Source organism: Balaenoptera borealis (genome assembly GCF_965194805.1).
Source record: "Balaenoptera borealis genome assembly, chromosome: 3".
In the NCBI taxonomy this organism is placed as follows: Eukaryota; Metazoa; Chordata; class Mammalia; order Artiodactyla; family Balaenopteridae; genus Balaenoptera; species Balaenoptera borealis.
In genome coordinates this window covers 50006953-50028327 of record NC_138866.1, presented here as the reverse complement: position 1 = coordinate 50028327, position 21375 = coordinate 50006953, and the positions used below count along the sequence as shown (strand labels likewise).

The 21375-nt window shown below is 40.8% G+C and overlaps 4 protein-coding genes across 5 annotated transcripts in view; 1 reads left to right on the top strand and 3 right to left on the bottom strand.

Moving 5' to 3' along the window:
• Positions 1-294: 294 nt before the first annotated feature.
• Positions 295-1623, bottom strand: RPL36AL (ribosomal protein L36a like). Its single transcript, XM_082385791.1, has 2 exons — positions 1499-1623; positions 295-746 (listed from the first exon to the last, which is right to left on the bottom strand). Exon 2 carries the CDS (start codon positions 713-715, stop codon positions 395-397), a length of 321 nt encoding a protein of 106 aa, XP_082241917.1. The 5' UTR covers positions 716-746; positions 1499-1623; the 3' UTR covers positions 295-394.
• Positions 1624-1697: 74 nt separating this feature from the next.
• Positions 1698-4090, top strand: MGAT2 (alpha-1,6-mannosyl-glycoprotein 2-beta-N-acetylglucosaminyltransferase). Its single transcript, XM_082385781.1, has one exon. It carries the CDS (start codon positions 2185-2187, stop codon positions 3523-3525), a length of 1341 nt encoding a protein of 446 aa, XP_082241907.1. The 5' UTR covers positions 1698-2184; the 3' UTR covers positions 3526-4090.
• A 13-nt stretch (positions 4091-4103) lies between these two features.
• On the bottom strand, positions 4104-13997 carry DNAAF2 (dynein axonemal assembly factor 2). 2 transcript variants are annotated; one of them, XM_082385779.1, is made up of 3 exons: positions 10555-13821; positions 7379-7522; positions 4104-6581 (listed from the first exon to the last, which is right to left on the bottom strand). In XM_082385779.1, exons 1-3 carry the CDS (start codon positions 12640-12642, stop codon positions 6078-6080), a joined length of 2736 nt encoding a protein of 911 aa, XP_082241905.1. In that variant the 5' UTR covers positions 12643-13821; the 3' UTR covers positions 4104-6077. The 2 variants fall into 2 exon arrangements, with proteins under 2 accessions (XP_082241905.1, XP_082241906.1); XM_082385780.1 differs by lacking the exon at positions 7379-7522 and having other exon boundaries at positions 10555-13997.
• A 1490-nt stretch (positions 13998-15487) lies between these two features.
• POLE2 (DNA polymerase epsilon 2, accessory subunit) overlaps positions 15488-21375 on the bottom strand; it is a 28887-nt gene continuing 22999 nt past the window's right edge. The window contains exons 17-19 of the mRNA XM_082385793.1: positions 20498-20674; positions 18631-18698; positions 15488-15612 (exon numbers count right to left, since the gene is read on the bottom strand). Of these exons, the coding sequence (XP_082241919.1) occupies positions 15594-15612; positions 18631-18698; positions 20498-20674 (264 nt within the window). The 3' untranslated portion in view covers positions 15488-15593. The remainder of the gene's footprint in view (positions 15613-18630; positions 18699-20497; positions 20675-21375) is intronic.

Sequence of the window (21375 nt, the reverse complement as noted above, 5' to 3'; positions counted from 1 at the left end):
AGTAGTTGTGGCGCACGGGCTTAGTTGCTCCGCGGCACGTGGGAGCTTCCCGGACCAGGGCTCGAACCCGTGTCCCCTGCATCGGCAGGTGGATTCTTAACCACTGTGCCACCAGGGAAGCCCACCTTCTTTTTATATAAATACAAGATGCCAATTCTTGTAGAACTAAATTTAAATAATGAATTTGATAAGAGGATGAACCTTAATTCACTTACAAATAATTTACCATTATTTTTTAAATTTAGCGCCAAATTAGGCATGCAATTTTACTTATATTTTAAAAAATACAAAAGATTTGAGTAAGAATATCACTGTATTTATTCTCATACAGGCAATTTTTCTATAACTTCAACATTTTGCTCTCAAAAATAGAAGAACAAAAGATTCCCAAAACTTAGAACTGGATCACTTGGCCCTTTCTCTTCTTATCTCCTCCGAGTTCAAAATGCTTGCATCTCTTAATGGCCAGCATCCTCTTGGACCTGCAGTTGGGCTCAACACATTCAAGCCTCAGTACGATCTTCTTTGTGGTTTTAGCCTTCTTCCGGAAAATTGGCTTTGTTTGCCCACCATAGCCACTCTGCTTCCGATCATAGCGCCTCTTTCCCTGGGCATACAGGGAATCTTTGCCCTTCTTATACTGGGTCACTTTGTGAGGCTGATGCTTTCCACACTTCTTACAGAAAGTCCTTCGGGTTTTAGGTACATTGACCATCTTTGCGGTAGAGGTGTCTTCACGATGAAAACTGTTGTAAAATATTTAAAATATGGCAGCAAACGTTAAACATTTTGAAAATTCAAGTGTTTTATAAATATAGGAAGATAACATTACATAAGTCAGTAACATAATTGCACCAAGTATTCATTTTCCGTATGAGTAAATGCACATATAAGTGCACAGCTTTTTGGAATCCTTAAATTATTGGACCACTTATAGAATGAGACTCACTGAAAAACAGCAAGAGCAGCAGCACAGGGACGCCCAGTACAGTCAGTTTCCCCCACAAAGTGGGTTCCTTTGGGGCTTAATTTACCGTGGTTGCCCAACAACTAAAGCGTAGTGGTGTGATACCTAATTTTCTTCGGCAGAGAAAGAAGGCCGAGGCTACAGTTTATTTTCGCCTCTCCGCGCACCCTCTCCCTCCATGTTCTAGCTCCCGGGCATGCCTGACTCCGGGCGCGGTGTAGAGCCACCTCCACGGCCCGCCCCGTCCCTTCTCCGAGGACCGCATCAGCCTGGTTTCACTTTTCCCTCCGAAGCATCGTCATCCTTCCCCCAGCAGCCCTGAAGGCTGACGTGTCCCTAATGAGTGCCTCCCGGCCCAGCAACCGCCATGCGGGAGCCCCTTTCCAGAAGGGAGAAGGCCGTTTTCGAAATCCACGAACCAAGGCGGCGGGCCTCGCCCTCCCTCTCCTACCAGGGCCCACACGGCCCAGCCCTGGATCCTGAGCACTGGGGACTCCAGCCGGGATCGCCACCGCCCCGCACCCCGCTTACCTGGAAACCCAGCGTCCACGTTCCTGCCTCGTTCTGCTCACGCCTCACAGGAAAGGGAGGAACGCGCCGGATGTAGGAACTGAGCCTGAGCGACAGCGCTGCGGCCCAATAGGCAGCGGGCGGCGACGGCCGTGCGTCTCCAGACTCGACCGGGAAGCGCCAACCGACGGCCCGAGGGGCGGGGCGGAGGGGTGTGGGCCCGGGGACCGCGGCGCTCGGCGGGCCAGTCGCTGGTTGTCAGGACAGTCGCCGCCGGAGTGGGGCGAGGGTGCGTCCCTCGGTCTGGGACGTCCGGGGCCGCGTAAAGATGAGAGCACAGAGGACGCAGGGCCGCTGGAAGCGCAGGTAACGGAGCCGGGGTGTGGTGGGGCCGCGACAGGCTTCTTCCCTGACCCGTCCTGGATGGAGAGGACCGAGGCGACGCCGAGCCGCGGCTCCTAGCGGCGGGGCCGGTGCCCGAGCTGCAGCTGCCAGGCGAGGATGTGTGGAGCCCGGGCGGCGCGGGGGAGCTGAGAGCCTTCGGGCCCCAGGACCCCCGGGGCCCGGGATGAGTTAGCGAGGACAGCTGCGGGGGCCAGTTCCGACTGCTGCAGGCCACGGCCGCCGCCCGCCCGCCCCTTCCGCGCCGGAGCCGCTAGCTCCTTTCCGCGCCCGTCCGCCTGCCTGCGCTCCCGGCGCCGGAGACCATGAGGTTCCGCATCTACAAGCGGAAGGTGCTGATCTTGACGCTCGTGGTGGCCGCTTGCGGCTTCGTCCTCTGGAGCAGCAATGGGCGACAAAGGAAGAACGAGGCCCTCTCCCCGCCGCTGCTGGACGCCGAGCCCGCGCGGGGTGCAGGCGCCCGGGCCGGGGACCATCCCGCCGTGTCCGTGGGCATCCGCCGGGGCTCCAACGAGTCGGCGGCTCCACTAGTCGCGGCGGCCCCGCACCCCGAGGTGGACAACCTGACGCTGCGGTACCGGTCCTTAGTGTACCAGCTGAACTTTGACCAGACGGTGAGGAATGTAGGTAAGGCCGGCTCCTGGGCCCCCCGAGAGCTGGTGCTGGTGGTCCAGGTGCACAACCGGCCTGAATACCTCAAACTGCTGCTGGACTCACTTCGAAAAGCCCTGGGAATCGACAACGTCTTCGTCATCTTTAGCCATGACTTCTGGTCGACCGAGATCAATCAGCTGATTGCTGGGGTGGATTTCTGTCCGGTTCTGCAGGTGTTCTTTCCTTTTAGTATTCAGTTGTACCCCAACGAGTTTCCGGGCACTGACCCCAGAGATTGCCCCAGAGACGTGGAGAAGAATGCAGCTTTGCAGATGGGATGCATTAATGCTGAATATCCCGACTCCTTCGGCCATTATAGAGAGGCCAAATTCTCCCAAACCAAACACCACTGGTGGTGGAAGCTGCATTTTGTATGGGAGAGGGTCAAAGTCCTTCGAGACTATGCTGGCCTCATACTTTTCCTAGAAGAGGATCACTACTTAGCCCCCGACTTTTACCATGTCTTCAAAAAGATGTGGCAATTAAAGCAGCAAGAGTGTCCTGAGTGTGATGTTCTCTCCCTGGGGACCTATACTGCCATTCGCAGTTTCTATGGCGTTGCTGACAAGGTAGATGTGAAAACGTGGAAATCCACAGAGCACAATATGGGTCTGGCCTTGACCCGGGATGCGTATCAGAAGCTGATTGAGTGCACAGATACTTTCTGTACTTACGATGATTATAACTGGGACTGGACCCTTCAGTATTTGACTGTATCTTGTCTTCCAAAATTCTGGAAAGTGCTGGTTCCTCAAGTTCCTAGGATTTTTCATGCTGGAGACTGTGGTATGCACCACCAAAAAACCTGTAGACCATCCACCCAGAGTGCCCAAATTGAGTCACTCTTAAATAATAACAAACAGTACCTGTTTCCAGAAACTCTGACTATCAGTGAGAAGTTTATGGCAGCCCTTTCCCCACCTAGGAAAAATGGAGGGTGGGGAGATATTAGGGACCATGAACTCTGTAAAAGTTATAGAAGACTGCAGTAAAAAATCACAATTACAAAAGCAAAAGTAGTGACAGTCTTCTATTTTTGATATTTGTCCAAACAGAATATACAGTTGAATAAAAGGGTTTAGGAACTGGTTTCTGCTTTAATACAACAACAGAATTCTTGTAAAAGGTGTCCCAATATAGTAATCTTTTCCTTTTATGTCTGATTAAGATTTAAAACACAAGTTTTCATTTTGAGAATTGGGTTTTAAAGCTCAATGTGTATCTGCTAAAGGTAATCATTATTGTTAATTGATAAGCGAGAAGAGGGGAAATTTTATTTAAATTGCATCTATTAATCTTTTTATCCGGAACTTTGTACACTTTTCACTTTCAAGACTTCTTTTAAGTACAGCAAAATTTATTTTAAATTGTCATATTAGTAAAAAGTATTACAATGAAATTGTTAAGAGTATTAATGGAACAAGCCCAGCTTCACTCTTGACACAGTTACTAGGAAGGGATTGCTTCACTGGTTTTATAACTCGAAAGTTATGTTTGTTAAACACCCTGTCAGAACAGTCATTTTCAGTATTAAAGATTCCTGTATTATTGTGTTAAGATTTGCCTGTGCTTTGGAACCTTCATAGAACACACTTTCTTTTGGAATGTATTTGATAGGAAAGTTTAAACACTGTTTTCACCTCAATGTAGAAATACAGTGGTTTTTTTTTTTTTTCTTTTAGTGCTGCCAAAATAAAATACTCATTTTTGCATAAAAAGATTCCTAATCATTTTGCAGAATAAATTTTTACACCAGAATCCAGTAAAGACATTCTACAAGGTTTAAAGTTAGCATTACATATTATCTGTACATTGTATAACTGAGTTTGAAATAAAGAAAACCCAGCTCTTGACAGTGCATCCCTTTGGAAGAAACTGGCTTTCAAATTAGTCAGGCATAGATAATGAGCAGTAAAAAGCTGCTGTGTAAGTGAAGTACAGCCAGAAATGATACAAAGTTCAGTCCTGCCAAAGTGAAACATGTTCTAGTGCCAGCTTTATTTTAACAGAAATCATACTTTTTAAAAGGACAGACACAGTAAATAATAGGAAGCAGGCTTAAAATTTACTCCATATTTGACATGGAAGTTTCCCTTAACAGTATATAATTGTATTCAACTACAAAGATAGACTACTTTCTGTGTAGGTACTGCAATAGTTATTTCAATCTAAGAAAACTGTACCTAATGGACAGTCTCAAAACTATTATTCCATCAAATTAAGATTCCTATTATGGTTGAAAAATGTATATGGTCATCTACAATGGAGCAAATAGTTCTCTTGCTTTATGAGCTACCTTTATACTGCCCTCAGCCCTCTGGTTCCAGGTTTTACTGGGGTTATAAATGTAAATCAGAATGAACTGCTAGGCTTTGTACCAGTTTTTGGTGCTCTGACCTGACCTCCCTAGTTCAAAGGACTAAAGAAATTAAGTAGTTTCCAGGACTAAGGTAAGGCCAGAGGTTTGAATTAGTAGCTGTTTTTGGAACAGAAATAGATCAGCTCAAGGCCTTGGGGTCAGCGATTAGATCAACAAATATTTTCCTTTCTATATTGTCTTTCATGTTGTCCTAAAATTTTTTGTGAGGAAAAAAAAAATCTATTGAGATTTTCTCCTGGCCTCAAATAAAAATACTATGCCACAAAATTCATAACTTAGCCACTGTTAGATAAATTATCTGCTGTCGTCTTTTAGGTGTTATAAAAGAAATTGATTAGAAAACACTAGCTTTTGTAGTTGTTTTCATGTAATAATATAATGAAGACAGTTTTCCTATTGGAGCAAATTCTTAGGTCATTTTAATTGTCCTGTTCTAAAATTTGTAAATTAATAATTCTATAAAACCAAGGGATGTTTGAATAATTTCCAAATAATTCTTTTAAAATTTTGAATTTTCAAGGTCATTAATAACCTGTTATTTATATATGTATACACACGTATATATATACATGGTGACTTACATATGAGAAGAGTAAAATACAGAGTTGAAGCAAAAATACTATATTTCAGTGTCTTTGTATTGTTTGGATCGTTTAATATTGGTTAGTAAAGTTCTTTCCTCTCAGAATCTCTATGACAAGCATAAGCACATCCTATTTAGTGAGACTTATAAATTCGTAGTTTTGAGATTCTCCTCCCCCCAACACATGCACTCTAGTGTGCTTCTAGTTAATTGCATTCTTTAGAATTACTTTGTGACAGACACAACTTAATGAATATTTATTTTGAAACTTTATTAAAGTAATTGCAAAAGAAGCCAAAAACAACACAGAAGTAAATATAAATAGGTTGTATTAAAACTAAATGTTTAACTATTAGAAAAAATATACATCAGAGGAATCACAAAACTTATTTCCATAATTAAGGAAGCTTTGTGTAAACTCTCTACATGCAAAAAAATAGCTTCAGTTTCCCCATGAGAATAAAAATTGCAAATTTTAATTTTATACTTTCTTGAATACCTTTGGTTTTAAGATAGTAAAGAGAATCTATTTTTAGTCCATAAGTTTTTACTCAACCTTTAAATTCTAAGATGATACAGAATTAATCCAAGTCATAAAGCAAAGAATTCTGAAAACTGAATGAGCAATGAGTCACATGATCTTTAATAATCTGCACACTACCATCCTGCATATTGGTTTCCTTTATGTTGTCAAAACCAGGGGTATTGTGAACTGCAGTTTTGTTCAGTAATGAAGATGGGTGATCTCCATCTAATTCTTTCTCTTCAGTTATTACTGGTTCTTTTAAATTATCTTTTTTGTCATTTGAGTGAACAGCACTTTTGTCTTTTGTAAATTCAGGTTCCATTTTTGACTCAGGTTGCTGAGACTTTGCAAACGGCTTTTGAGAAACATCAAGGGCCCCTTGTTGCATGCATGCAACTGAACCACAACTGTCTGTTTCTAGTACTTTGACTGCTACAGATGAATTGGAATCAGCTGAGGTAGTAGCATGTTCTAAACTTTCTTTTTCAGTTAGATGACTTCCTTCATTGACTCTTTCTTCCTTCTCATGAAGCTGCTCAGAGTTACTACATTCTTGCAACTATGTCAAGAGAAACAGCAAATTAATAATTCTTTGAAACAAATAGAAAAGTAAATTGTACCCGCTGGAAACTTTTTTAAGTTGTGAAGGAATGACCCAGTAGACTTACAGATAGGCCCTCTGGCTTCCCCCTCAAAGTCATTCTCCAAATGCTGCCAGTCATATTTTAATCATGCAAACCTGGCATTGATTCTCTGATTAAATACTTTCATTGACCCTTCATCTCTTTCAGGATAAAATAATCCTGGCCTACAAACCTTTTAACATGGCCTATAAAACCCATTAGCAGTCATTCTTATAAGGGCATTCTTGAATTTCTTGAATTTTCTTGTATTTCTGTGATTCTTTAGAGCCTCTTTCCCCTGAATTCACATTACAAGTCAATTGTGCTAGTTACTCATTTGTGTCCAATACTGAAGACTATAAAAATAACCAAACTTAAGTTCAACTAGAAAGAATGAACAAACTGGATGACATAGTTCCCATGGTTTGAGAGTCAAAAAAAAGCTGTTTGTCCCTGGACTAATATTCATAATTCCCAAATGTTAGTTTCTCTCTATTCCTCACTGGACAGTTATTTTGGGATTAAAGGAGATAACATAAGTGAAAATGAACTGCAGATGTTTAATAGTAAAATACATATAAAAAAGTCTTTATTCCTCTTAACATCACTCTTCCCAGCCATCATGTCCATTTAGTTTAAAGTTATGATATAAAGAAAACCAAGAATTAAGTTATTTGTTAGGCTTCAACCTTGTCCCAAATCACTACTCTATAGAGCCCACCAAAATCCTTACCTTTGCATGTATTTCAATCTTACTATCAGTAACCTGAAGAACTTCAATTAATGGTGGGGTTAGGGGCATTATCTGTTTGAATGGAGGGCTCAGGACCTCTTCAAGAAACTCATTAACGTTTTCTTCACTGACAAATAACCTTTCCTAAAATAAAAAGAGAAAAAATATTCTACCTTATTGGTCATACTTGACAGAGTTGTATCTAAAAACAGCTCATAAAAGTTCTCACACAGTTCAGAATTGCACTTTTAAAATGTTTATTTTAATGTTATTCCTATGCTGTTTTGGCAAAAGAAAACTGAGTATTGTACAGAGCAATAAGAACAGCAAGAGTACATACATATATAGGAAAAGACCCTAAAAGAAAAAAGTCTTAGTTCCTTTTCTAGGTCTCTATTAAATCTGAGGTATGTTTTCCCTCCAGGTAATCTTATTTACAAATTATCTTCCTTTTTTTTTTTTTTTCGTCTATTTTGTAAGAATAACATCACCTCTAGAGTTATAAATGCAGTCCAAGCTAGAAAATGTAATTTAATTTTAGAACACTTCCTAATGAGTCAGCAAAAGATACACAGACAGGATCTATTTAAATTTTGTGTGACCAGTTTGCCTTTTAGTTCTTGGCTAGGTAAGAGCCAAGTGTAATATTTTATCTAACAGAAGTATATTCCATTTTTAAGCACTGCGATAATCACTGCAACACTAGCATATAGCTTTATATAAGAATAAGGAAACTGTAAATCAACTATACTTCAATAAAATTTTTTTTAAAAAATAAGGAAACACAACACTGTAAATCAACTATATTTAAATACAATTAAAAAAAAAAAAGGAATGAGGTAGATTTCCAAACTATAGCATATGCAAAAATCATTTCCACCAGAATCCCAAACACAAAGCAATTTGTTCATATTCAAATACGTCAAGTGAACATAGGTATATAGTTAGGGCTTTGAAGGAACAACTATATTTAAAATTCTTAAAATCAGTTCACCGTTGCTCCAAATAAAAGTATTTTCCTCTGTACTTGAATGTAAACAAATTAATTACAAATAAACACAATTCATTATTTGGTCCAGATTGGGTGGGGGGATCAGAAAGAGACAAGTTTCAATTTCCCTTCTATTAAACACTATTTAAACTGTGAACACCTACTAAACAAGTGAACTTTGGTGAAAGAAAAACTTTACATTTGGAGGACTTTGCCTTGCTGTTATTTGAAGATCTAGAATAACACTGTACTGCAGAAACATTCCGCTCCCCCCACCCCACCAAATCAAAAGCATTTCTAAGGTGCATGTCTCTGCAAAAGACTTACACGTTAACTGCAAAAAAATACACCAAATAGTTTAGTTACCTCAGGGAAGAATAATATTTATAATGGAACTGGTTATGATTAAAATACAAAGGATTTGCATAAACTTGCCTTCTCAGTCTAATGACTGATTTTACTATAAAAGATACTGAATTCAGTGGTCCTAATGCTCTAGGAAAATTCCCAGTGAATATTTAAGGCTTATAGAAATTTATTTTCTGCTTGTTTATGTGTAAAGTATCAAATTCTGACCTTGACAGCCACAAATTAGTCTCTATAATTATTTTCATATAATGCATATATTAATGTAATCATTATATGTCTACCCACAAAATACTCCTGTGATTTTTTTTTAAAAATTCACTTTAATACTTACAGCCTGGTCCAGTAAAATGTAAAGAAAAAAAATTGAACATTATGGTTCCATCAGCCTCAGCAAATGTGATGATTAATTAAGTAATTATAAATCTATTCCAGCTTCAAAGATATAAAACACAGTTGCCCTGATCCCATTTTGGTCTTAGTTTCTTGCTAAAATAATGTTCACATACTGGAAAATCAGATGAAAATATATTCTTTAGTATTCTCTCAAATGCTTGTCCATATAGCTTTTATCCCACATTGTGAGTTATTTTCACATTTATTAAAACAATTACAGGAAAACGACTGCCCTTTCCTAAATTTCCCCCTTCTGATGACATAAACAGATAGTCAATTTCATATTGTATATTCTCACAAAGTATCTTACCTAGCCCTGGCTATTTACCATTTTTGGAGGGTTTCAAATTAACCACTTCTCACAGAAGATACACCTCATAAAATAAAAATTTAACTTATTAGCAAATTTCTAGAAAAACACAGGAAGAAGTAAAACTTCCTGGCAGGCCCCAAACTTAAGTTTTTAATATATAATCTGTGCAACTAGTGTTATGAATTTGGGAATTTAACCCTTGAATATCTTAAAAGAGCTAAAAAAATTTACATGTAACATTGATACAAACCTCAATCAAAAATACCAATTAATTGTTCACTTATGAGTTTAAAAAGTTCTATAGAACGTCAAACTTTTTTTTCTTTCCAGTATTTGCCAATAGTACTGGAATATTGAATCTCAAGATCCTCAATAATCTGAAAGGTATAGTAGCAACTACAAAATGATATCCTAGGTAAACTTGATAATGCGCAGCCCCAGTTTTTGCCCAAAAGAGATGTAGCTGATGTGATGTTGGTACCAACAAAGGCTTATATTACACTTTGTTAAATGCCAGCCATTGTGCCAAGTACTAGCAGGGAACAGATTAAAACAGATGCAAAAAGAGGTAATTTCAATGTAATATAAGGCCCACCAGAAGACAAACCCACCAATATCAGCGACTGAAATTAAGCAGTACCATATGGCCGAGAGGGCAAGGGATTTAGATTCACACCTGCGAGTTGGTTTTCCTACAAAAGAACTGTGGCACAGGCTGAGTTACTTTTGCTCTCCGGAAGTAAACTATTATTTACTTTCTAAGGTTGGAAAAAGCTATTTACCAACTTAAAATATGGCCATAATAGAATACCTCTTAAACCTATTTGTGTCACAACCCCTTTGAAAATATGACTAAAGTTACAGCCCTTCTCAAGGGCAACTGTGAAGATTTGAAACCCATCCACCAGAGAGGATGCGTTAAGTTTTTTTCGTTTTCTTCAATATGCGTTTAATGTGTACTTAACATCTTTCATCAAGTGCATCAATTTCAAGTCATCAGGAGAGAAGTTATAATGGAAAATCCTTTGTTTAGGATAAACTGAGAGTGTGCCTGTGATAGTAAGCGGAACAGAATATTTCAAATATTATGACTCTAGAAAGAACTGTTACCTCCAAAGAATCGTTGTTTAAACCATAATACCACTCTCTCCACTGTCCATGGCACTCTGGAGATTTGGCCAGTTCTATCACTGCATTGTTTGAAGAAATGCTAACCACTGGTTCTTTGGTATTCAGCTTATTCCCTGGAGTAAATTGCAAAAAGAAGGAATAATAAACTAAGTCTTGGGTGGAGAAGGACAATTTGTACCAGAGGGGAGTCACTTCCCCTTGAAGACTTTGAGGCTGGATCCGAGGCACTTGAATGAGCAGAGTCAGGGATTCTTCATCCTGATTACACTGAAAAGGCGGACACAGAGGTTCCCCGCGGTCGGTACCGGGAGCACCCATGGCTCGATCAGCTGGCTCCCTGCGGGTGCCTTCCCGGGCCTCCAGCGCCTCCACGCCGAGAGTTCGGCGCGCACTCACTCTTCCTGCAGAAGAGCCCCTGTCAAGGTCCCCGGATGAAGTACTAGGAGCGCCTCCGCCACCGTCCCCAGGTGAGTTTCCAGCTCCGGGAGGCGGCTCCTCCCGGATGCCTGCTGTTGATCTCTCTTGCCCGCTGAAATCCCGCTCCTCGGGTTCTGAGACGCGCTCCTCCCCGTCGGCGTCCGGGGTGGTGATTCCGGCGTCTGCAGTCCCGGTTCGGCTGGGATCCGAGCCTCCGTCCGCCCCACCAACCCGCGCCGGGCCCGCCTGCCCCTGGTGAGCGGAAGCGCAGGGCGCGCCGTCAGTTCCGGGCCGGTCGGCGGCCTCTTCCGGGGTCGCGGCGGGCTCCGGGCGCGTGGCGGTCAGCGCCACAGGTAGCGTGACCACCAGCTGCCGCCGGGCCTTGTTGAATTGCGCCTTGCCGCAGCTGTCATCCACCGGGTACGGGAGCGAGAGCCGCAGCCGGTAGTCGGGTTTCCTCGAGTCGAGGCACAGCAGCTTTCCCGTCACTTCCAGCGCCGCCTGCTCGGCCGAGCGCAGCAGCGGCAGCTCGATGGTGACCACCAGCTCCTGGGGCACAGTACTAGGGGCCGAGTCCCGAGAGCAGCGGTAATCCTGGAGGTCCACGTGGTGGCGCTGCACCACGCTGTAGCTAGGCTCGGTGGGGGCGGGCTGCAGGACGGCCTCCGGAGGGGAGGGCGCCTGGGGCCTGGGGATCGCAGCGCTCCCGGCGGCCTCCGGGTACCGGTAGGGGTAGGGGAAATCGGGGAGAGGGCTCTCCGGCTCCCCATCGGGCCGGGCCGGGGAGCCCTCGGGCAGGGGCGTGCGTAGCACGGCGGCCTCCGGGGTCCCCTTGTACTTGACCTTCAGGATCTTGGCATTCCTGCGGTCCAACTTCACGCCGAACTGCTTCTCCACGGCCTCCAGGGCCGTGGCGTCCAGCATCTGGCGGAAGCGCTCATGGCGTCGGGCCAGCGCGAGCGCGTCTGGGTGGAAGACCACGTCGTAGACGGTGTAGCGGCTTCCGCGGCCCCCAGCGTACTCGCGGCCCGGCGCCAGGCTGTAGGGCAGGGACCACTGGCTGCCGGATGCCGCGCCCCTGGAGCCGGGCCGGCTGCTGGGCGCGCATACCAGCGCGTTGCTGCACACGTTTACGAAGCAGCGCCGGGTCCCATCCAGGCTGGTGCGCAATACGTGGCCCGGTTCCGGGTGCACGAACCGCACCTCCACTCCGCGCTCACGCTCCAGGGCCGTGATCTCCTCCTCGTAGCGCCGCCGGTTCTCGGGGTCCGTAATCTCCTCGGCGTACTCGGAGAACATTCGCCGGAACTCCGGGTCCTGGAAGGCGGAGGTGAGCTGCTGGACCTCCTCTCCGCTCAGGTCCAAGTCTTCCAGCGGCGAAGAGGCTGCCGCCTTGGCCATGCTGCCCCTCGGCTCCTTGCCCAGGGGCCAAGGGAGATGAATCTGAGGCCGAGTGGGAGGAACGCGTCGTAGAGTCGCTGGTCTGCGGAGAGTGAGGCGGTGGAGGTCTGTAACCGCCAGAGAACTGAGCCTCGGGCAGCGTGTGCTCGTTGCCATAGTGACACCACCAACACCCGGGAGGAGGGGCAGGAATAGGGGTGACGGAAATATCAGAAATAGCCTTAGTTTCTTCAAACCAACATTATGCATTTTTTAGATTCCTGTGCCATGGTGCAGTTACCTCTGCAAAATAACCATCTGAATAATTGTCATAATTAACAGCATCATGTACGTTATCCATTGTTCACAACACTTCAAGGTAGACCTAATCCCCATTTCACAGATAAGAAGATGGGACCTGAGAAGTTACCTGACGAAAGTTACAAAGCTAATACATTCACAAGCTGTGATTCTAACAACTTTATATGCTTTATTCACTTCGCTAAACCAGCATTTCAGTCTTCTAGATATTTCACCAATTTGCCCTGTTTACAACTCTCATTTGGTGCAAGAGATATTAGGGGCAGGCTATTCATAAATAGCCAATGATCAGTAAACATATGACTTCGTTAATAATAAAAATGCAAATATAAGATACTACATATCACCTATCAGAATGGAAAAGGCTTTTTTTTAAAACACTTACTCTATTTCCTTGGGGTGGTAGAATTATATTAATAAAACCTTTCTAGAGAGTGGTTTGGTAGCTGTATAAAAAGCCTTTAGAACGCGCATACTTTTTTTGATCCAGCAATTCCAACTTTGAGAGCATGCTCAAGAAACATCATGATTCTAAAAGTTTGGGAAGAAGCTAAGAATTCAACAGTGGGACTGGTTGAGCAGATTTTGGTACAGCCATGCAATGGGATTCTATGCAGCCATTCAAATAGATATTATAGAAGAATATTTATTGATTAGGGTAGTTATTAATTGGTAGTTGTTAAATCCAGTGATCACTTTTCTGTTCTCATTTTGTTGCAACTCTCAGCAACATTTAACACAATGTTGGCATTACCTCAATGTCGAGACACCATCCAGGTTTCTCTCCTACCTCATCACATGCACTGGCACTTCCTGTGGTTTCCCCACACTGAGACCAAGTGTTGGCTTTTCTCACAGCAGAGAAATCTCAGCCTACTCCCGTCTTGTGTGATCTACCTGGCCCCTAAGGCATAATGTCACATGACGGTGCCTCATACCCAGATTTCTGCGGTGCGGTCAGCCGTGCTTCAGCTGATAAAACACCAAGTCGGGGAGCACACCACTTCTCTGTGCCCCAGAGTATTAGCTCTGGATACCCTTGCAGTGCTGTTCCTCTGCTAGCCCATTTTTCAGACCTCTTTCCAGACAATGTCCACCTCCACCTGATTCTAGTTCCTGTCTTATTCTAATAATTATTGCCTGATTCTGGCAACTTATCGGCTCGTACATAGTTAACTGCTCTGCTTCATCTTACGTCACCTTGCTAACCGGTAAACGTACCCTATCTTTTTAGGCATTAAATGTGTTCCTAAAGAAATCTTTCATATTTAGCTCTATGGTTCTTGTAACTGGACCAACAACCTTGCAGTTTCTATTTCACTTTCAAGGCCCAAATTGTAAATTTTCCCAAGTAATCTAGTAGCTTTTGAACTTATGCCTTGATTTCACCTTTAGTCAAAATTTCCAGGCTATTCTTGAAATTAAAGCTCAATCTTGCTCTTCTAACATCAGACCTCTTCTAATACTCTGAAATTTTTACATCCTTAAACCACATCTCAAATTGCCACTTCATCCTTAACCAGAATTCACTTATCACAACATTCAGATTACATTTCTTGAGGAATTTTCTTTCGGTGTCATTTTTATTTTTTTATCAGTATCTCTTCCCCAAAAAGCTTTGAAAGAAATATCTTCCATTCCAGGCTTTCTGTAATATTAAGATTATTCCTGGGACTTCCCTGGTGGTGCAGTGGTTAAGAATCCGCCTGCCAATGCAGGGGACACAGGTTCGATCCCTGGTCCAGGAAGATCCCACATGCCGTGGAACAACTAAGCCCATGCGCCACAACTACTGAGCCTGCGCTCTAGAGCCCGCGAGCCACAACTACTGAAGCCTGCGTGCCACAACTACTGAAGCCCAAGTGCCTAGAGCCTAAGCCACCGCAATTAGAAGCCGACGCACTGCAACAAAGAGTACGTCCGCTCGCCGCAACTAGAGAAAGCCCGTGCACAGCAATGAAGACCCAACGCAGCCAAAAATAAATAAATAAATTTATAAAAAAAAAAAGTTTATTCCTACATTTGAAATACTCTTTGTACGTTTAACAACTTCCTGTCGTTCAGATTCATTTCTGGGCCATCATCATAGTCCCCCCCCATAAACTAATAGATAAGTGCATGGTGTTGAGTTATTATACCCAAAATAGCAAAACAGTCTGCTTCAAAGTGAGTATTATTCCTTTTAAATGTAAAAACTCTGGGGACAGTGTGTTTTTAAATTTTCAGTGCCAAAAGGTAATTATGTAATGAATATCATAGTAATATCCTGAAACAAAGGTTTTCACTATCATTAGAATAGATTCTGTGACTTGAAATTTAAACAATTTGCAATTCTTGAATATACTATTAAGACTCTTATGGTGAACATTAGCGTGTAACTAGTACAGAAATAATGAAACTTAAATTTTTAAACAAATGTATACTTGGATTATATATTTTTACACATTTTCATATTTTTCCTAAAAGATTATGCAGAAAATATTTTTCCTATAAAGCTTTGTAAAGTATACCATCATGTTTATTTTATTTTATTTATTTTAAAAATATTTACTTATTTATTTGGCTGTGCCGGGTCTTAGTTGCGGCATGTGGGATCTTCGTTACTGCGTGCAGGATCTTCACGGCGGTGTGCGTTTAATTGCCACGTGCGGGATCTAGTTCCCTGACCAGGGATTGAACCCGGGCCCCCTGCATTGGCAGCACGGAGTCTTAACCACTGGACCACCAGGGAAGCCCCCATCGTGTTTACTTTAATATCAAAATTTCATAAAATAGAAATTTAAGCAGAACATCCTAAAGTTTACCATAATTTTATTGTAACTTAATATCAAAATTACATAAAATATAAAATTAAGCAGAAAATTGATGAATTCTGTTTCTTCAGATGGTCTTTAAGAATCTCAAAACCCTTGGAGTTTGCTGAAAAAAGAAAATATTCATAAAATTAAACATTTTGGAAACCTAAGTTATTGTACATTTCTTAATATTTAGTTTTAGTTAATTTTAAAAATAGGTCAATACATGCATATTGTTCCAAATTCAAAAGGGGACACAGTGAAAAATAAGTCTGTCTCACCCTCTATTTCTGCTCTCCAGAAGCAACAGTATATCCTTATAAAGATTGTCTAATCATATACAAGCATGTGTGTGGGGTAAATGCTTTAAAAACACACAAGTGGTAGAATACAATGAACACTATTCTACCCCTTTTTTCAATTAGTAATAAACACATATTTATAATTTTTAACTAATCCCTTCCTCTATGGCTTTGAAATTTAATATAAATTAGAAAAGTTCTGAATAACTTTTAAATAGATAAACATTTAGGCTATTTGTTTTGCAATTATAAAAACTACAGTAAAAAGAGCTGTACCCAATTTTATGCATAAACCCAAGTATACCTGTAGGATAAATTCCTAGAAATGGAATTGCTGATATATGCAGTTGAGGTCTTAAGAAAAAAGTTTTTACCATTTTTTATTCTGACCAACTCTGTGTGAGAATGGGCGTTTCTCCCCTACATCACCAACATTGTGTTTTTAAATAAAACAACTGTATTTGAGAGCACATGTTGAAACGGGGTTAAACCTTATCTACTTTGGCTACATTTCTGTGGTTAACTCTACAATATGATTTCACAAATATTCTAAGAAAAAAAATTCTTTTTGGGAGAAACTAAGTAGCAGTAAAACCAAATTATTTCACTATATCATGAAAATTTTTTCTCTCTCAAAAAAAAAACAAAAAAACCATACATCAACCTGTTTGATCCAGCACTGAAAAAATTCCTCAAATTATCACTACTAAATTATAGTTTGGAAATTATGTCAAGGGTTTTCAGCATCTGACTCCACAGATGATAAAGGGACCAACTATTTCAGCTTAACAGTGAATGTCAACTGCAAGTCAAGGACTGTTCTAGAAACTTTTAAGAGGGACAGGCACATAAGTGACTAAAACGGTGTGTTAGAACTGTCATAGAAGTCTGTATACAGTGCTTAGATTCTAAGCACTGTACTTAGATTAACAATTCTGCATGGCAATCAGGGAACATTACAAGAAATGTAACAAGTGTCTTGTGCTATCATAATAAATCGGTTAATTTCCTATTGTGGTTTATTTGCTTATCTCCCAACTCATTAAAAAAATATTAACTGGTTTGCCAAGATAGATATAATAAAAAGATAAAAGTAAGGAAATCAGGAAATTCAGGTAAGAGAAAAATACAGATCAGAAAAGAAGAGGAAGCCAGAGCCGCAGCCAACATTTATGCTAGTAATTCCTCTGCTGCTGTAGAGGTGGGCTGCACGTTTGGCTGTGCTTCCTGGCAGCTAACACAAAGGGAGTCTATTAGTAGATTTACAGTCTCCCCAAGATGAAAATAAACAGTTGCTTGGGACAGACACAGATTTCTCTTGTCCTGAGATCTGTTGAAAGTGCCCACTATTGGTTTTCATAGCAGAATAAGTTTTATATGTCTGTGAATTTATACCAAATCTCAGTTCAGTAAAAGTCAATCTAAAGGCGGACAAAATAGGGAATTCCCTGGTGGTCCAGTGGTTAGGACTCTGCGCTTTCACTGCCGAAGGCCTGGGTTCAATCCCTGGTTGGGGAACTAAGATCCCACAAGCTGAATGGCGTGGCCAAGAAAAAATTTTTAAAAGGTGGACAAAATATGCGCCAGAGGTGACCTAATCCTGGGGTCACAAAATCACTGTCAACAACAGCGAGTGGTTGAGACTGGTAAGAGCGTTGCCTTTACCTAAAGGCATTCCAAGTCAAAAAAAATTTGTTTAAGGATTCATTGTGGGCTAGGTGAAGTCAAACACATGTTCAGCTTATGGAATAGAGGCTGGAATATCAGTGACTTTTATAAGAGTATCTGTCTGGTTATATTCCAAAAACTAAGCAGTGCCTGGAATACAGTAAGATTCAAATACACGTCAAATGAGTGAATCCAAGAATAAAATTTAGAATATCCCAAAGTGAACGGACTTTAATCCTCCATGAATACTGAGCAGCAAAAGTAATGCAGAAATTTTTTTCAAGAAATATATATAAGAAGCTGTTAATGATGGTTTCAGGGTTAGGAAACGGAGCTACTTTTTCCTTTTCAATTGTATACTTTTAAGCATTGTTTGAAATTTTTATCATGTACTTGTGTTTTTATTTAAATAAAGATGTTAATTACAAAAAGTAAAAAAAGACAATTGGGTTGGGTGTTCAAGGTTATATTCTCTGAGAACCTGGAGGTATTTGGTTACTGTTCTTAACTGGAGGTGGGAAACAAAATATAATTAACCAAGAAATCACACGTTAGGATGCCTGAATCTAAGGAAAACTGTTTAAAATGCAGATTTCTGGGCCCTACAACTAGAGAGAGACATTTGATAAGTTTGGGGTGGGATCCTGGAACTTAACATTTTTAACAAGGACCCCAGAGGATTCTGATGCACGTGGTCCACAGGACACCCTCTGAAAACCACTACCCAACAGGTGATTATTCTTTTTTCCCCAAGACCTCCCCCCAACTCCAACCCCTCACCATCACCACACTCAACCCAGCTCCCCTACAATTCTTTGCTGCCAATTTAAGGCAGATTACCTAGGTTTTGAGAACCAACCATGTGGACGGCAAGGCTGACCTCTTGGAATAATAACGTCATCAGGAGTCTGCCTGTAAAAGAACTAGCCCACCTCCACAGCCAGTCTGAGATTTCCCTCAGAAAACAGTTCTTGGTCTATTTCATACAAATGTGCCATCAAGTACATACAATTCTGTGTCTCCCAGCATGAACACAGTAAGTTCAGCCTAGAACATTTCCAATGAGCTACTGTAGACTTTTAAAAACTTCAGCACACCTACAGAACATCTGAATTTTAGCAATATTACACCAAGAGACAGCTGTTTCTTGCTGTTTCTGAGGGCACACTTACCTATCTTCTACTATCTTACTGGAAGGATAAAAAACTTTGAATGAAAATCCACTTCTTGGAAAAGAGCCCTTTGGAGAGAAAAATGCCCATAAGTGAATACTCAACTTTTAAAAAAGAATCCCTATTTTTAAAATCAAACTCCTTGCTCCTAACTTAAAAATAAAGTTACAAGATGTGACTATAAAGTAATGAGACAAATTTTTGTATGCTCTTTATAGAGAAAAAATATTACTATAAAATATCTCCACTTGAAGCAAAAAGTCAAGTTGACTAGAACAGTTATGCTAACAAATGTGACTAGAAATGCTTAGGAGGGGTTCTACTTAGTATAAGAAATAAACAGTACTGGGTGATGCTAAATAAGCATATAAGACACTCCAACATCATGTTCGAGAAGTCTTTCCTGACCCTCACCCCAGTAAAAATCTGGGTTTGATGCCCTGCCATTGTGCCCCCAAAACAACTGAGCAGTAGTCACACATACAATTGTCTGGCCATTACTAAACTCTAAAGTTACTGAGCAGACTCTGTCTTTTCAGTCTTTGTGTCCCTGGCACTAGCTCAATGTCTGGCCCATTGCAGGTATTCATTAATGGGAATAAGTATCAAGAAAGGATGAAGCAATGTCAAAACCAAGTTTTGGGCTTGCCCAAAAGGTATAAATAAGGTTAAAAAGATATAATGATGGTGTAGGAACTGGTTGTTTACTCATTTACAGTATGAAAAAGTGGAAAAATTCAGAAATAAAGTGGTTTCAAATAGAGCATTAACTATGAGAATGCCCAAAGAGTTCAATTTAAATAAGGAAATAGCCTCATTGTGACAAGAATATTGAAATGTGAATAAAGATTCTACAAAAATTAGGGCCACCAATTTCAAACAATGAAACCAAATCAGCTGACTGTGCTCATCCTTAGAGCAGTAGCTCCCAACCAGGGACAATTTTTGTCTCCTAGGAGACATTTGGCAAGTATCTGAGGACATTTTCGATGGTTACAACTGGGGGCTGCTACAGGCATCTAGTGGATGGAGGTCAGGGGTGCTGCTAAACACCCTGCAATGCACAGGATGGTGCCCCAAAACAAAGAATTATCTGGTCCAAAATGTCAGTAGTTCTGTGGTTGCAGAAGCCAGACAAAATAAATGTGTGTGTGAGAAAAGCAGTAAGGGATGATGTTTCTAGGAATGGCCTAGATGAAATAAAAAAGTACTAAAGTTTAAAATTCACAAGAATCAAGGAAACATACAGATTAAAAATCACTAGTGAAGATATTTGACATAAAAAGCAACATTATGCAGCATTTAGTCCCCAAGTTCAAAAAGTCAACCATACTTGTATAGAAATTCAGAAGCAACTTGAAGATTCTGAAGCAATTTCAAGGTTCTGCATAAAAATGAAATATTAAACTGTGTCCCAGTAAGAATTTCCACATTTATCAGTCTTAGATTTTGGGGACTTGGACAATTTCCAACAACAACAATAACAACAACAACAAAAAATCCTCCTCAAAGGACAAGTACCATTAACATGTTTAAAGAGAACGGAATACATGCTCTGAAAGTAATTTCCAGAAAGGAATCCCAAGGAATCCCAAGGCAAGTTACTTTGAAGGGGAAAATACTCATCTGGATTTATAAGCTTTGGTGCATTTTTTTTTTCTTTTTTAAGAAAGAAGTCACATTACTTTATAGTCACATACTCTTTTGAAAGTTTAAGAACTTTCTGTTTATACCAAATTAATTCAGTGTTTCATTTATAGTATATTTTTACTCCAACAGTAATTGATTAAACATATATTTTAAATTTAAAGAAGTAACACTCTAATCTTGACAAATGATGACTACATAATGTTAACTACATTCTTACAGGGTTTATGCAGAGGCATTCGGTATTGGTCAAAGTAAAAGGATCGTATTTGTCTGCGATGACAAGTAGGTCAGGCACAGGGTACACTCTCAGAGCATAGTCATACGCCCAATACACCGGGCAGACATAAAGAGGGAGAGGAGTCAGGTGTCCTTGGGATAAGATAGTCTTTACAAACTACAAAAGAATGACACAAAACAAACTTCAGTGCATTTGTAAAAGCTAAAAGAGCAACAAAGAATTTCAAATTAAATACTAATTACCAAAGTGACTTAGAAAATTTGAGAAACAGTTGGGAAAACTGACTTACAAAACCTTGGGAAAACTGATATAAAATGAAATCAACTATCCTGTATTTTAGGAGAAATTTATGAGTTTTCATTCGACACCATAAAAGCTACTCCCCCAAATAGTTATTTTGGAGCAATTGTATTTTTAGCTGTATAATAAACTCATTTACTAATTCTGTTCATCTAAAAATAATTCCACAGCTTGAGTAACGCCAAGAATATATACTTAGCCTACATACACTTTAAATGTTATAAAATACATACTAAAAGTGCTCTGTATGATCTACTTCCATACTTCCAAATGAGGGTACACGTAACCAGTGATTGACAACTGGGAATCTTGAAGCTACAAGATAAACACTACACATCCTCCTGATGTGGGCAAATCATAGGAAATACTTAATAAACATGATAAACATAAACATTTTATTTAAACAAATATATATATATATATAGAAGTACAATATAAGATTTATGAGTTCTAAAGGCAAAACAAGAACCTCCAAAGAAATTTCCTGCTACTTCGGGGCTTTCTTCTACCCATTAGGGGATACGTCAGTAAGAAAATTGAGAAACACTGATTTAGGA